Source organism: Equus caballus, chromosome 12 (assembly GCF_041296265.1).
Source record: "Equus caballus isolate H_3958 breed thoroughbred chromosome 12, TB-T2T, whole genome shotgun sequence".
Lineage (NCBI taxonomy): Eukaryota > Metazoa > Chordata > Mammalia > Perissodactyla > Equidae > Equus > Equus caballus.
In genome coordinates, this window is record NC_091695.1 from 33,943,630 (window position 1) to 33,960,689 (window position 17,060).

At 48.6% G+C, this 17,060-nt stretch overlaps 1 protein-coding gene across 30 annotated transcripts in view; it reads right to left on the reverse strand.

The window, feature by feature from the left end:
* LOC102147393 (liprin-alpha-1-like) overlaps positions 1-17,060 on the reverse strand; it is a 112,498-nt gene that overhangs the window by 76,725 nt on the left and 18,713 nt on the right. For 6 of the 30 annotated variants that reach the window (XM_070229882.1, XM_070229875.1, XM_070229866.1 and 3 more), the window contains exon 1: positions 8,566-8,961. The exons of 22 other annotated variants lie outside the window; for them this stretch is intronic. In XM_070229882.1, coding sequence (XP_070085983.1) covers positions 8,566-8,619 — 54 coding nt within the window. In that variant the 5' untranslated portion in view covers positions 8,620-8,961. Of the gene's footprint in view, positions 1-8,565; positions 9,963-17,060 lie in introns of those variants that run through there. 2 more of the 30 variants (XM_070229874.1, XM_070229886.1) reach the window with 2 other exon arrangements.

Here is a 17,060-nt window from a genome sequence, read left to right on the forward strand (position 1 = left end):
CCAGCCCCGCGCCTCCCGCATGCCCAACACGACGTCGCAGCCGGAGCTCAACCCTGCCGCTCTGTACAGGCTCCGCCGGCCCCTCAGAAAGACAGCACCTGTCCCTTCCGTGCGGGACCACACTCACACGAGTCTGCTCGAGGGAAAGAACTGCTCCCCTCACTGTTTCAAAATCCCCAGCCCGGGCGAACAATGTAGTGTTCAAACAACAGGTCCCCGTGGATCTGAACCAGCAACGACTACGTCTGACTGTGAATATTACCGCGTTGTAACCTTCTTAAACTGTCATGGCTCCGTGTATTCACGTCTTGCAAACCAGTCTCACACGAGCCTTATATTATAACCAGTTTTACCTACCCTCTAACTTAACAAGAAGGGCGTCTCAGAATGAACCAAAGGTCTAAGTACAAAACTGGAACGGAAGCTACTTTATTAGGGATTTCCTCTCGAGGCTCCAGCAAGCTCAGGAGACAGCAATACCAGCTGGAGAAGGAGCAGCCCTATTAATTTGGACAATTTACTGAACAAAAAAGTTGGGAGGCACGATGCTAAGTACTCCTAAGACACAAATATTCATTGTAATAACTTTATACGTGCTTAATGCTTGACTGGTTTTCAAAATATTTTCCAATATTTATCACATAAAAGTAGATGTCACATACGACAGGAAGGCATACATAATTAGCTCACTTCACAGACTGGAAGACAGGCCCGGGCAGGTTAGTGACCTACAAAGGTCACTTGGCTGATAAGCAGCTCGGGACTCAGAGCTCAAGACGATGTCATCTTCAGGGGGAGATCCCACGGTGAGCACCCAAACCAAGCCCCTGCAGGCTGTACGCCCTCCCAGTCACCCGAGTCGGGGCTACGGGGTCTGCAGACAGACACCTCGCATCTAATGAAGGCCCACCTTGTGCAGGGTACAGCGGTGGATGCTTTATTTTAGTTCTCACTAAATCTGCCTATAATATTGGGAAATAAATAGTATCTCTACTTTACAGACGACAAAACGGTCTCAGAAGTGAAATATCTTGGCCAAGATCAGAAAGTTAGTAAGCAGAGGATCCAAGATTTGACACGGGTGTGGAGGGGGAGGTAGAGGAGGAGGGGAGGGTGGGAAAGTAGAGGAAGCCACTCAGCAGTCAGTGAAAAAGCAGACTGTTCCACGCTCACCCAGCAAGCCCACCGCCATCATCCCATGGGGAGAAAGAGGCTGGCCACACACCCCACAGGAGATCTTTTTGTGATTTCTTTTACCCCCTCAAGAATGACCTTGATCCTACTCTTTCATCTGCGTTTTTCTTAAAGCTGGTGGCATTTTGAAAAACTGGAGAAAAGATAAAAGGAATCACAGTAAAACCAGCCCCAAGCACCAAATCTGTCGTCTCCTAGAGATGGGAGCGACTGTGAATCCCAGTAGGAATCGGAGTTGGTCCGAGCAGACCTCACAGGGGTGACCTCGGCCTGGAGAGGCAGGTGGGGTCTGATGAAAGCGAGGAGAGGGAGAGGCAGTACCCGAGCAGGGAATCGCGCAGGACGAGGCGTCAGGGAAGGGGAGCAGAGTGAGCAGACTGGTTGGGCAGAGTGAAGGGGCATTTACAGAGGGAAAGATGTGGGAAAGGTGAATAAAGCCAGAACATGGAGCCATGAATGCCAAACTGCCAAACACCTGCTGCCATGGATAGGCCCTGCCAAAACCTTCTCATGCCAGAGGTCTGGGTTACCCTGGGAGCTAGGTGGCCTGGAAAGGAAGAAAGCACAAGCAAAGCCACCTCATGTAGACACCAAGGCCCCACGAACGGCCCAAGCTAGCGCACCAGAGCACAAAGGAAAACAGAAACGACGTGAGAGCAGAAAACACGGACAGAGCTGCGGACTGGCCCAGCAGGATGAGCGAGGAAGGGCAGAGGAGGCGCGTGAAGTGGGGAGGGAGGCGGGGAGACTCGAGGCTGACCAAGGAGGAAGGCGGAGCAGGACCCTGGACTGAGACACAGCAGGACGTCTACGGGCCTTCTAAGGGATACGGCAAAACTCGGGGCTGGGCATGCAGGAGCATCCCAAATGTGGAGCTCCAGACAGAAACGTGGCGATCATCTTCAAAAAGGGGACGGGTGACCCCACAGAGACGAAGGAATCTCCAAGATGACGACTAGAGCAGAGGGAGCAGAGGGCTAGGATTTAACGTATTTCCTAGTCAGTGGCACAAAACTTTCGTTCAAATGAAAATAATTACCCAAGAATGTGTGGATAGCAAGTGCTTCCTTTCCCTCCGTCCTTCCCGCAGAGGTTTTCCAACTGGAACGAACCTAATGCCCGCCAGCGAGCGCAGCAAACAGAACCACGGAGACCCGAGCACAGGCGGTTCAGGAGCTCCCTGGAAATTAAATTACTGGCAATGCTTAAAGTTACTGTAAATTAGCACTACGTGTGTCACTATCTCTTTACACGGCATTACTATAAAACTTCCCAGCAGAGGCTCTTCAGACGAATTTACAACTGAAGCAACACCAGCAGCGTTTCAAAGCACAGAGAAACCCGCATCCCGAGTCCCAGACACGGTGGGCAGCGACGCCCTGCCCTCCACCGCTCGTGGGTTTCCAGGCCAGGCGGGGGCACGGGCTCGCAGCCTGGAAGCCGCGGAAAGAGCGGCTACTATATTAACGCTTCCAGGTCTGCTGGAAACGGCTCCCTTCCCGCAGCGCCCAGCCCTGTGGACACAGTTGGGGAACATGAAGGGGAACGAACTGCACGTTAAGGGTTTGTACAAACTACGCAGAACCTATAATCAGGAATCTGCTTCCACACAATCTCTTAATTCATCGTCAAACTTCGTTAGGAACAACTATTTCTATGGTTTGCACAAGAAAACAACCTCAGAGTGCACATTCTCTCCAACTTAAACCCTTTATTCTAACCACCTACTACTTTTTCCTGCATGGGCCTTTCTCCCACTCTGGTGACTGTCAGGCACCCACCATACACACATCAAAAAGACACGCTGTCCAGTTTGTGAAACTTTCTCACAGAAATGGAGTCAAGATCATCAGGAAGGAGAATAAAAGTAACAAACGGGGGGGAGGGGCGGTATATAACTCCAAATCCCTAATCCCCAGGTTTACTTAACAAGTGTTCTCTTCCCTTCTCGGGGAAGTCAGGGCAGGGGAGGGGGAGGCGGCAGTTGGCCCTGATAATCCCAGCCAGGAGGAGCCTTCCAGCTGCCATGTAAGTAACACTAAACTGCCTTCTCCAGCTGCAGAGGCACAGCTGCAGTGATTTCAGGCACGCTGTCACAATTTGTCACCTGTTTTGGCTGCCTGGCCTCTGAGCCCCTCCCCAGGCCTGGGAACAGCACCGGGCCAGAGGAGCTGAGAGCCCCAGGCACTTACTCTCCCGGCCTCTCCTGCATTTGGGGCAGCGCACGATGGCCCCAGGCCTGCCAATCTCAGACTTGAGACAAGAAGCGAGCAGTGTGCAGAGGCATCCTTTAATCGCGGGCCCCGCCGGGCAAGGATGCGGCAGGGGGGCAGCACTGGACCGAGACACGCCTGGTGTGGATGCGGCAGGGGGGCAGCACTGGACCGAGGCACGCCTGGTGAGGATGCGGCGGGGGGGCAGTACTGGACCGAGGCACGCCAGCTCAGGATGCGGCAGGGGGGGCAGCACTGGACCGAGGTACGCCAGCTCAGGATGCGGCAGGGGGGCAGCACTGGACCAAGGCATGCCTGGTGAGGATGCGGGAGGGGGGCAGCACTGGACCGCAACACACCCGGGGGGGCCTCCAGAGCTCTTCTCCCACCCTCCCATCGACGCAGGGAACCAAAGGCCTTAGAATAATTTATTTCTCTGCACGGATCACCAGGCAGCTTGTCGCTAAGCCCCCTGACTCAGCAAGTTTATTGTACTCATTACTTGTATTCTCACAATGTAGAACTTCACCCATCTTTCTCTACGAAAAGTATGAACGCACAGTAAAAACACCACCACCTTTCAGATAAAATACCCCACACTGTGGACATACGGGGTGGAGAGAGAGACTGTCACTCCGTCCACCACACATTTGCATACCGTTTGCACTTTTTCTTCGTCATTCTCCTTTTTTCCCTATTGGTCACGGTTAACTGTGGGAGTCAGAGGGAAGCACTCTTCACCATAACCAATCTCCACACTCATTCGCTACCGGCCTCTGAAGGGGCTCCCAAACCTCTCCGTGCCTCAATTCCTTCACTGTCAGACGGGCTGCGGAACAGTCCCCTGCCTTCCAGCACTATTTATAGTAGAAAGAATGCTCTACAGTACTGTTATGAGACTCAGGGAGATAACTCACAGAAAGAGGCTTAGAAGCAATAAATGCTGGCTATTATCTCATTTAATCCCCCAAACATCTGTCTACCCAGCCCTTGGACAGACAGTGCCTAACACACGGCAGACAATCAATATTTGCTGAAGCAAAACCGACAGTTACCGTCCCTAACTGACGGATGAGAACTCCGAAGGCTCAGAGACGAGGTAACTGACGCAGGGAACTCCACGAGGATGGGGCGCGAGTCCGCCGACTGCCCACCAGGCTGCTTCCTCCGAGCCTTGCCCACCGGGACCGAGGGAGACCGGGGGTCTACCTACAGAGACGGACGGCAGCACGGGAGACAGGGCGGCACACACCCACACACCTGCTGCCACTGTCCTCTGCAGTCAGTCTGTCCGCCGGAGGAGGGACAGGCACTCAGCACGTTGCATAAAGCGCCTTCAAACAGCACGAAGAAGGAGACGCCAGCTGGCTGACGGTCTCCCTTCCGTGTGTATCTCTGCGGGAGCTACAGGAGCTGAGCCACAAAACAGCCAAGTAAAATTCTATACAGGACTTCTTTAACTCTGTGCATCAACTGCATTTCACACTCAGTCAAAAATGAAGTCTTTCATATTTTCATTTGCATGAAAATAACACATCAGACTATCCTAGAATTCATACTCAAGACTCTTCAAAATACCCTTGCCCTGCCACAGCTGTTTCTATTGCAGGGCGCGCAGGCTATCGCGACCTCACCTGTCACTCACGTTCTCCCCATGAACTATTTTTAAGGCGGGAGCAAGAGTGTGTCCTAGCTTCTTAGCAGCACCCCGGGATTTCCAGAGATGTTAAGGGCTCAGCGACATTGATTAGTCTTCTTCAGCATGGCGCTACACGAAATCAATTTCCATATTACTACTGGCAAAGGTTTAAAAATACATAGGCAGGAGGGATAATTACCCATTTGCAAAGCAGAAAAACTTGGAAATGCAAGATATGCTTGAAGCTCCCAGATTATTTTCAGAGAAAAAGGAAATTTCCTCCTCAGAATAAGAATGAGCCTCTGGAAGCCACAAAGAACTCCCTCGGTGGACCTTCCCTGCCCAGCGAACCGCGATCCAAGTCAGCAGAACTCGGCCAAGAGCTTCCTTCCAGCCACAGGGAAAAACCTACCAAGTGGAAACATTTTGTCTCCTCTCTCATGAGCATTAGCAAGCGCCGACAAGGCTTTCCCTATGCTTCATTTCTGAGAGTGAAAGGGGCACGACTGCTAATTGCCTGAGGATAAGAGGCAAAACCCAGGCCTACCCTCAGGCAAACCGGACCGTGGTCCCCCACCTAGAAGGCGTGAGTGGGACAGGGACGGGAGGAGCAAGACTTCCGACTATGCCTTTTTCTATACTTCTCGTTTTTGAATCACGTAAAAGCTTTATGTATTTGAAGAAAAATTAACTCCAGAAGAACAATGTAAACCCTAAACTTAAGAAGAAGGAGAAACAAATGAACTTTGCAACTTCCAACAGAAGGCCCGATTTGGGCAGGAACACCAACGGGCACTCCAACTGTTTATCAAGTGTTGTGTGGTTATGTTACCTCACATTGCTTTAAAACCCATTATTCTAGCTATGTATTCTTAAGATAGGTTTATTCTAACATCCAAAAGAACTACAAAGAAACTCTAAAACTTCACTCAACAGGATGATTATAACAATACGATATTAAAAGGTTTAAACTATTTTATGTGTATCATAGGATAAAAAAATTAAGGCTAATATCATTAGAAATCAAAACTGTCAGTGTAAGACAAGAAATATAAAATAAGGGCCGGCCCCGGGGTCGAGTGGTTAAGTTCATGTGCTCCGCTTCGGGGGCCCAGGGTTTCGCGGGTTCGGATCCTGGGAGCAGACATGGCACTGCTCGTCAGGCCACGCTGAGGCGGCATCCCACGTGCCACAACTAGAAGGACCTGCAACTGAGATATACAACTATGTATCGGGGGGTTGGGGGAGATCAAGCAGAAAAAAGAAAAAAGAAAAAAAGAAAGAAAGAAATTAAGGGGAAAAAACTAGGTTTAATTTGTAAAGGAAATACCAATATGAAATCCAGGTTTTTCTTTTTGTCAAGATTTTTCTCCAGCTCTGTCCCGAAAAGAACCTAGATGTGAACCTCTGTGACAGTGAGCACACCGAGCCCCCAGATACTGATTTCTAAACAGCATTTCCCCACCAAAAGGAACCAGGGCTCCTCAGAGGAACGACTGCAGATCTGAGGCAGGAGAAACACAAAGTGGGTCTGCGGCAAATTCTGTGTCAGGAAACAACGGAGCATTCAAAGACTAACAGGGCCCTGGAGAAAGGACACAGGAGCCCAGCTGAGGGGACAATCTGAGTATCCAAAGGAATAATGATGATAACTGACTGCGATACACTGAATAAATACAAATGCAAGGGGCCACAGCAACTGAGAGAGAGAAAGAGAACAGAAAGGGATGCTCCTTACTGAAGAGGAGCAGCTAACAAATGAAGGAGGATTGAGTCAGAAAAATCACCACTTCGCAACCTCCAGTACAGGACCCGGTTCGGGCAGGAACACCAATGGGCACTCCGACTACTAGAAGGCCCCAGCTGACCAGGAAGGTCGCTGGGAATGGGCTCCCTGTCTGAGGCCCTCCGCAGACGCCCGAGGAAGCTCCGGGAGAGTCCAGCATGGTCTGCAGTCACAGCCAGGGCCCGCTGCCCCACCTCCAACCACAAGAACGGGCCCACAGGAAATCATGTCCCTCCCGAGGTGATGCCAAAACCAGGGGGAAGGAGGTGAGGCTGGGAGGCAAAAGCGAGAGATGGTAAACCCATGAAGTGGGAATTACACATTATTTATGCTTTAAATGGTTTCTAAAAATAAATAGATGCTGGCATCTATTACTCTTCTAACTTGCTCAGGAATAAAGGATGTAAACACGCTAAGTTGTTATGGTGAACATCCTTATGCCGAAAGTCCCCTCCAGAAAGCAACCATTTCTGGAGCAGAAGTAAAACTGCTCGGGCAGAATACGAGCACTTTTGAAGATCTTTATTCACAGGGCAAAACTGGTTCTCCAAAAGAGTTAGTTATCAAATTACTTAGCAGTCGTTAGCACGAAGAATCAGCAAGCAGAACACAGGGTGAGTAAAAAAGACCGCCTTCTCTGAGAACAGCATATTTACAAAGAAGTTTCCAGAAAACAACACATCTGCATGTGAGGAACTGCCCACAGCTCAGCGCGGCGGGTGCCAGACCACAGGGGGCCGGGGCGGGAGAGGCCACGGGAGCCAACCGCTCCTCGAATCACCCTGATGGAAAAAACGGTCCAGCTCTCGCCAGTGCACCTCAGAGGCGGGCTCCGACAGGACAGGCACACGCCTCAGGACCTGCAGACTGCAGGCTGAGGAAGAGGCGAAGCGGGCTCCCCGGTTTCTGAGCCCCTGGCTGGGGGGAGGCCACACTGCTCACAGGAGGAGGGACAGACGAGGGCAAAGGATGGTTGTGGCCGATGTTGAACTGAAGGAACCCAAAGACCGCCCAAACGGAGGTAGAGAGCGTGGCGCTGAGGCAGGTCTCTGCGAGACAGAGCAGAGGGCGTGGCTGAAAGTACAGGGATCACGGCCTCCCCAAGTCCGCCTGCACAGACACCCAGGACAAAACAGCCACGGCTGCAGCCACCGCACCGTCCACACATTTCACCTGCTCCAGCTGAACTCACACAGCCCTTCCGTCCTCCAGCTCTCCTTGCACAACTGAAACATGCCTGGGTTATGCGCCCCTTACTACATCCTGACTCTTCGGCACCTAGAACAGTGCCTGCCCCGTAACAGGCACTCGGAAAGTATCTGAACACAGTGCTGTGCATGTGACAGGCGTACACACACAGCCGTTACACACCCGCCACTGAAACATTCTCTATCTCTGCAACATCAAACACATGCACACTGCTCTGCGCTCTGTGGGGTGGGCGATGTGAAGGGGACTTTAATGCTGGCCCAAAGCACTAACTTCACAGCTCAACCCAGGCATCAGGAGTGCCTTCTTGGACCAACGGTTCCTACTCCCCATCCGTTCTTGCCTCCAGCTCAACCCATTCTCCACACAGCACCAGCGTCATAAAAACCCACCCAAATCACCTCAACCCCTCCCTGAGAAGCCACAATACCCTCGGGCCCTCAGAAGTCCTTAAAAACAAAACAAAAATCCCAGCTCTGCTGGGGAAGGCTCCACCTGACTCCCAACTCCCTGGTCCCCCTCACCTTGTTCGTCTTTTCCCTCCGCCTCCGGTCCAGGAACCTCCGCAACAGCTTCATGGCCTGACGCGGCCAAGTTGTTCCTTGCCCCTGGCCTTGGCCCCAGCAGGCCCAGCACCGGGAAAGCGCTCAGGCTGGCTCCGCTCAGCTTCAGATCTTGGCTCAAACGTGAGCCCTCCGAAAGGCCTTTGCTGGACCACGGTGTGCACACAGGCGGCCTGCCCACACACCAGGTCGTGTCTTTCCTCTTAACTACTTCCTCCTGTCAGGGTGCGCTCACAACCTGTACTGATCGTGAGAAAGGATCCGCTCTGTCAGCTCTCTGAGGACTGCGATCCTGTGTGCCTCCACCACTGTCTCCCAGGAGCACGGAACCTGGAACCCGGAACCAGATATAGTCACAGAGGGGCTGGGGGTGGCGCTGGCTCCTGCAGACGATTAAAGGGACAGAAACAGGAAGACAAGAAGGCAGAGCTGGGGGCCGGCCCGGTGGCACAGTGGTTAAGTTCACACTCTTCACTTGGGCGGCGTGGGGTTTGCTGGTTCGGACCCCGAGGGCGGGCCTGCACACCACTTGTCAGGCCAGGCTGCGGCAGGCATCCCACACATAAAGCAGAGGAATTATGGGCACGGATGTTAGCTCAGGGCCAGTCTTCCTCAGCAAAAAGAAGAGGATTCACAAAAAGAAAAAAGAAGGCGGGGCCAGCCCCGTGGCACGGCACTTAGGTTTGCACGTTCCGCTTCTCTGCGGCCCAGGGTTCGCCAGTTCGGAACCCGGGTGCGGACATGGCACCGCTTGGCATGCCATGCTGTGGTAGGCATCCCACATATAGAGTAGAGGAAGATGGGCATGGATGTTAGCTCAGGGCCAGTCTTCCTCAGCAAAAACAGGAGGACTGGCAGTTGTTAGCTCAGGGCTAATCTTCCTCAAAAGAGAAAAGAAGGCAGGGCTGCTTTCAAAGAGATGGCAAGTGGAGTGTGTAGAAAAGAGAGAAGATGCAAATACTCCACTACTACTTTGAAGGGATATATTTAACTGTTTCATAAACCAAACACAACAGAAATAAGCCTGATTTTCTGGGGGGTCTGCCACCTCCTCCTACAAGAGCAGCAGTCAGTAACGGCCACCAGAGGGGCACTATCTAAACTGAAGGGGACGTCTAGAATGGACCCTCAGTCAGCAGTCACTGAGCTAGTCTCACCTCATGCGGACTACGAGGTCAATTCTCCCTCATTTACTCACCAGCTTAAGCCCAGCAAGGGCTTGAGGAAGCCTTGCTAAGAGCACTCAGGATGAAACGACAGGGGCGCGCCGCACCCCACTGGAGATTAGAGCAGTCCCCGGGAGAAGCCTGGGTTCCTCCACCAGAGCCTCTCCACTTGGCACCTGCTTCCTGAATAGTAGTAACTCCTCGTTGTGGGGGCCGCACTGCAGAATGTGTAGGAGCACCCCTGCCCCTAGCTGTGACAACCAGAACACCCCAGACACTGCCCAGTGTCTGCACCTTCCTCTGTCACCCCAACCACCCGAGCTGTCCCCCGCATCATCTTTCGTCCTTTCTCCTCCTGCCGACCGGGCTGCACCTGCACCTTCTTCCTTTCCAGCCCCCAGCACACCTCATACCGCTACCAGTTTAGCCTCGACCTGTGCTCTGACAACCAACACACCCGACACAGGTCGACTCAGGCGTCACGAGGTCGTGGCTTTAAGACCTTACTCCCGAGGGCGTTCTGAGTCCTACAGACACGCCCCGTCTCAGGCATTGGTGGACTCTGGGGGACCCACAACTGGGGTCCCACCCACAATTCAACCCAAATAGATTCTCTTTTCTCAGTCTTACATACTGGAGCTCTCTGAGTGAGACGTCTTATTAAAATCTCATTCGGTGCTTTCAAAAACACTGTAAAATCACTGCACTAGATTTCAAGAACAAAATCTGCATTTTCAACTTTAAAATGAAACCAGAGGGAAGCTTAAAAGCAGTAATTTGTTTAAACACTCAAAGTGAAGACTCACATGTGATCAATTCACAGAATGTCACTTAACCCCTTCCAACTCTTAAGCCTTCTCCTCTGCCACTGCCAGCCTGTCATCACAAAGCCTGCCCTGGGCTGGCTCAGGGCAAGGGGAAGAGGAGGGAGCAGTGCCAGGATGGAGCGTCCGCGCAGCAGCTGAGAGAGGAGCCAGGAGCGGAGGTGCTGCCTGTGTGTCCTGGTGGGGTGGGCCACCTGCTCCTTCTTTCCCTGTGTACGTGGCTGGGCCAGGGCAAACGGGATGCTGAGTAGAAAAAGAACAGGGGGTACTAAGCAAGGACTAGTGGGTTTAGGTTGCTCTCATAACAATAACGATCACTATACTTACTAGGACTCTGACATCTTGCTTCAGATGGAGAGGGAACACCGATTTGTTTGCCCACGTCCAGCTACATACACGAACAGCCTGCAGGAGATCCACTCACCAACAACTAGAAAAGCTGGATACACTTTTAAGACTGTTTGAAGGCATCAAGGAGATACTGAGGCAGCCAACTGGAGGGGCAAAGATTCCAAACAAAAGGGCAGCCCACTGAGGCCAGTCTAACATTCCGAGAGCCACTCTCTCCCTCAGGGCATGGGACGATCAGGTGTTCCTCAGGGATTTGGGGAAATGCACCAATAAGCTGGGAAGAAAACAGCAGAAAGCCAAGCAGAAAGTACTGGCTAACAGAGCTCTGGAGAGTTCCATTGGGCTGGGAAGACAGAAATTCAAATACAGGCCTGACAAATCAGACGGGACTTAAGGCGCCAAGATCTCTGAGAAAAGGGAGGCAGAGAAAATGAGCCCAGCACTGTGCAAAAACTGCCTGACAGGCTGAGCCTTCAGGAATCTCATTGTCTTCAGGTGACAAAAATTGGGCTTCAGGACCTGCCAAGGAGGAGGGGCCCCGGGAAACACTTCAGGCTTTCAGATGGAGACCCGGGGGCTACACACTGGGTGAGAGGGCAGATGAAGGCAGCTTATAAGGACTGAGGCTTACAAAGACCGAATCCAGCCTAGAGTCGCTCAGAAGCTGGCTGAACGGAGAGTGTCTGTCCTCTGGGTGTGTGTCAGAGGAAGCGCTGAGGGAAGACAGCATCACCTAGAGTCTCCACAGGTTTTCATCCATAACGCCCAAGGTTCACTTAGAAAAATAACAACAAACAGGACCAAGAGAAAAAAGGAAAACAGAAATAGAAACAGACCCTGAGGTGACCCATACAGTGTAGTTATCAGATGCAGACTTCAACTGGTCAAAAATAGACTTGACAAAATGAAAATTTTCACCAAAGAATCAAAACAGATTCTAGAACTGAAAAATAGGGTAAGTGAAATTAAGAACCCAATCTATGGGTTTAAGCTCAGGTTGAACACAACTGAAGAGAGGATCAGTGAACCAGAAGACAGGTCAGTAAAAAACAGCCAGATAGAAGTCACAAGAAAAAAGTCTGGAAAATACAGAAGGAGCCCAAAAGACGTGTAGGACACGGTAAAAGGTCTAATGTCCATATAAATGGGGACTCCCAAAGTGAGGAAAGACAGAACAGGGAGTAAGAAACATCTACAGACAATGGTCAAAACTTGTCTGAAAGTGATGAAGGAATCAAGCCATTGACTCAACAAAGAAAACCACACTTTGGTTTTCAGCAGTCCTTCGGAGTGTGCCTAAGGCAAGAACAAAGTGTCAAAAGGAGCCAGACGAAAAAAGGCACCACCTTCAGTGGGACAACAGGAACACTGAGAGCTGACTTTTTAAGGAAAGGGAAGGAAGCCAGACGACAATGGATTGGCATCTATAAAATGCCGAAAGAAAATAACCACCAACCTGGAATCCTATACCCAATAGAAAGTCAAGACAAAATATAGACTTTTCACTTCAAAAGTGAAGACAAAATATAGACTTTTCAGGAAACAAGAATGAGACAACTCATTGCCCACAGGCGTGAACTAAAAGGATTATGAAAGCAGTTCTTCAGGGAAAAGTAGTCTCTGACAGAAATACGAAAAAACAAGGAGTGAAGAGCAACAGAAAGGGTCACTACGAGAATAAACCTTCATAAGCACTAACTGTACAAAACGAGGATAATGCCAAAAATGTATCTAAAATTCAAAAGTATGATAATGACACAGGAGGCGGGAGGGAGTTCAGTGCAGTTCAAGTGTCAAAGGAAACAGCAGTGTCAGGAGGTAGTAAAAGCAGTAAATAAGGCTCAAATGTAAAATGCACCCTGTATCTAGGAATGTACACAGCCAACAACCTAAGAGAGAAGTACCGAACCAAACACCACGATACGTCTAACAGAAGGCCAGAGAGAAACACAGCACAGCATAGGTGGAACAAACAGAGAACAGATAGTAACATGGTACCTACAAACCAAAATACCAGCCATTATATTTAAATGGAGCAAACGCTCTAATTAAAAGATAAAAATCGTCAAATTGATTAAAATCAAACTAGCTGTATACTCTCCACAGAGGCACGCTTAAAAATACAAGATCACAGACAGGTGAAAGCAAAACATCCCCAGGCCAACGCTACCTAAGAGAACACTGATGTGGCAAAGATCACTATCAAATAAAGCAGCCTCGACAGCAAGAAGCCTGACTAACGAGGAGCATTTCACAATGATAAAGTGCAATCCACCAAGAAGATAAAAACGCTAAATCTGAATGCACCTCACAACACGATCTCAAAAGACAGAAAAATTGATAGAAATAGAAAAGGAGAAACAACCAAAGCCAACATCACAGTGGGAGGCTTTAAGACACATCTCTCAGTAACTGATAGAAAAAACAGACCCAAAAAAGGTACGGGTGTAGGGGTCGGCCCAGTGGCGCAGCAGTCAAGTTCCCACGTCCCACTTCGGTGGCCTGGGGTTCGGCGGTTCAGATCCTGGCTGCAGACCTACACACTGCTCATCAAGCCATGCTGTGGCAGGCGCCCCACGTATAAAGTAGAGGGAGACGGGCACAGGTGTTAGCTCAGGGCCAGCCTTCTTCAGCAAAAAGAGGAGGACTGACAGTAGATGTTAGCTCAGGGCTAATCTTCCTCAAAAAAAACAAAGTAAGAGTGTAGAACTGGGCTGCCCAGTAAACAGTCACATGCAGCTATTAAGTACCTGAAATGTGCCTACTTCATATTGAGACGTGTTACAAGAATGCACACCCGATTTTAAAGACTTATCACAACAAAAAGAAGGCAAAATATTTCAGTAGTCTTTTCATGTTGATTACACATTGAAATTATAATATTTTGGATATTTAGGTTAAATAAAATACATTATCAAAATTAATTTCACCTATTTCTTTTTACTTTATGTAATGTGGCTACTAGAATCTAAATTATATGATCAACAAACTTGATCTACCTGGTATACATACAACACTGCATTCTCACCGATAAATAACATTTTCAAGGGCCCAAGGAACGTTTAACAAAAATGAATGTACGCTGGGCCATTAGGAAAGCTCGACTCATTTCAAAACGTTGAAATAATGCAGGGTGTACGTAGAGATTACAACAGACTGACAGTTTACGTCCCCCTAAAATTCGTCAGCCCCAAGGTGATGGTATCAGGAGGCGGGGACTCTGCGAGGTGATTAGTCTGGAGTTGAGAGAGCTCCCTCGCCCCCTCCGCCATGTGAGGACAGTGAGAGGCTGGCTGTCTACGAACCAGGAAGCGGCCCCTCACCAGCCACGGAATCTGCCGGTGCCTTGATCCGGGACTTCACAGCCTCCAGAACGATGCGAAATAAACTTCTGTTGTTCATAAACCAGTTAGTCTATGCATCTGATTATAGCAGCCCCAAAAGACCAAGACAGGGATCTTCATGCAAGGAAGGTAGAAACCAACAAAAAGCTAACCAGAGAATCCCCACAAACATTGGGAAGTCAAGTGACATAATTCTTTGAAAACTTTATGAGTAAAAAAAGATACCACGATGAACATCAGAACATGTTTTCACACAAGAGAGAACGAAAATCTGGCTTTCAAAACTTGCGGGATGCAGCTAAAGGTGCACTTACAGGGCCAGCTGGAGCCTCACATACATAGACTGGAAAAGACGAAAGAGCCAAAATCAGTTAAGCATCTATCTCAAGAAACTAGAAAAAAGAACAGCAAACAGAACACAAAGTAAATGGAAGGAAAAAAGCATAAATTAACAAAATAGAGAACAAATACTAAACAGAAAAAAATCAATAAAGCCAAAAGCTGTCCTTTGAAAGGGCTACTACAATTCATAAGACTCTAGCAAGACCGATGAAGAAAAAGAGAAAAGGACAAATTACCAATATCAAAAATTTTTAAAAGGGGATATTACAGGAGATCTTGCACAAAATAAGGATATTATGAACCATATTACACTTAATAATTGGAAAGTTTGGGTGGCCTGAACAAATTCCTAGGAAAAAAGAGCATCTTACCCAAACAGACACAAGAAGAAATATAAAATCAGAAAAATCCTATTTCCACGTGAATAACTGAATCTGAAACTAAAAGCCTTCTCACAAAGAAAACCTTACACCAGCTGGTTTTGCTGGTCAATTCTTCCAAAACTGCAAGGAAGAAAACACCAGTCTCACAGGGGCTCTTCTGGGAATCAACAAGGAACGCTTTCCACCTTGTGTTAGGAGACGAGCATGAGCCAAACCTAACAAGGACAACACAAGACAGCAAAGTTACAGACCAAGCTCTCACAAACACAGATGCAACAATCTTAAAATATTAACAAACAAAATCCGGGGAAAGCAGAATACATCAAGGTCAGGTTGGGATTCTTCTAGAATTGCAAACTAAAAGGTAAATCACCACATAAAAGGAAAAAAACTGGATTGTCTCAAAAGATGCAGAAAATGCACTTAAGAAAATTTAATAATTTAATTCATGATTTAAAAAAACACTTAGCAAACTAATAGAGGAGAATTTGGATATTTTGATAAAAATATTTATGGAAAAGCTACAGCCAACATCAGATATAACAGTGAGATACCGAAAGCCTTCCCTCTGACACTGGGAGGGAGACGAGGATCCCTACCCTCACCACTTCTACTCAGCACTGTGCTGGAGGTCCCAGCCAGGCCAGCGAGGCAAGAAAAAGAAAAACGAGTACAGCACTTGGAAACAAAAAAGAAAAGAAACTGTCTCTTGCAGACATACTTGTGAACACCTACAAAATACAAGAAGAATTACTATTAGAAATAAATGGATTTAGCAAGTGAATACGCAGAAATCAATTCTATCACTATATAACAGTAATAAACAATTACATAATATAATTTATAATAAAGAAATGTGAAATATCTATGAATAAATGTAATTAAACATGTAGACGATATATATACAGAAAACTGTATAGTATTAAGACAAATTAAAGAAGAGCTAAATAAATAGAAGGCTATATTGTGTTCATGGATTTTAAAACCCATGTTTTTTCCCTCCGAGGAAGACTAGCCCTGAGCTAACATCTGCTGCCAATCCTCCTCTTTTGGCTGAGGAAGACTGGCCCTGAGCTAACGTCCATGCCCATCTTCCTCCACTTTATACGTGGGACGCCTGCCACAGCACGGCTTGATAAGTGGTGCGCAGGTCCACAGCCGGGATCCAAACCTGCAAACCCTGGGCCGCCAAAGCAGAGCGCAAACTTAACCGCCGCACACCGGGTGGGCCCCTGTAAGACCAATATTAAGAAGCTGTCATTTCTCCCCACGCTAGTCTACAGATGAAACGCAATCTCAGTGAAAATCAGAGCACGTTTTCCGGGGAGAGGCGGCCATGCAGACTCTACATTTTAACCGAGGATGTAAAGGGTAAAGATTAGCCCAGCTAGCCTTGCACAAGAACGAGGCTGGGGGACTCAAATTACCAGATGCCAGGACAGGCTAAATCTACAGCAATTTACACAGTGTGCTGCTTGTGCAAAGACGACAGAAAGACCAACGGGGCAGAGCGGAGTCTAGATCCAGGCCCATATATTTACGGTCACTTGCCTGATGACACAGACGACACTGTAGTGCACTGGGGAGAGGAGGGTCTGTTTAATAAATTATTCTCGGTCAACTGCATAGCATACACTTAAGGAAAAAAAAGGAACCTTGGCCGTTATCTCACACCATAAACAAAAATCACTTTCAGATGGATTACAGGTCTAAATGTGAAAGATAAAATCATAAAGCTTTTACAGGATAATATCTTCATGATCTTTGTGATACTATCTTCCAATGAACACAAAGAGCATTCAATATTACTGAAAAGACTGATCCATCGGGCTAGATTACAATTAAAACTTCTGCTTATCAAGACACCACCGAGAGCGAAGGGGAAAACATACACAAGAATGTAAAAAAACCTGCCACACACACATGTACTCAGAATATATAACTTGTACTCAGAACATATGAAAAGAACTCCTTCAACTCAGTAAGAAACAACACAGAAAACCCAATCGAAAAACGGGCAAAGGACAAGCACTCACAAGAGAGGAT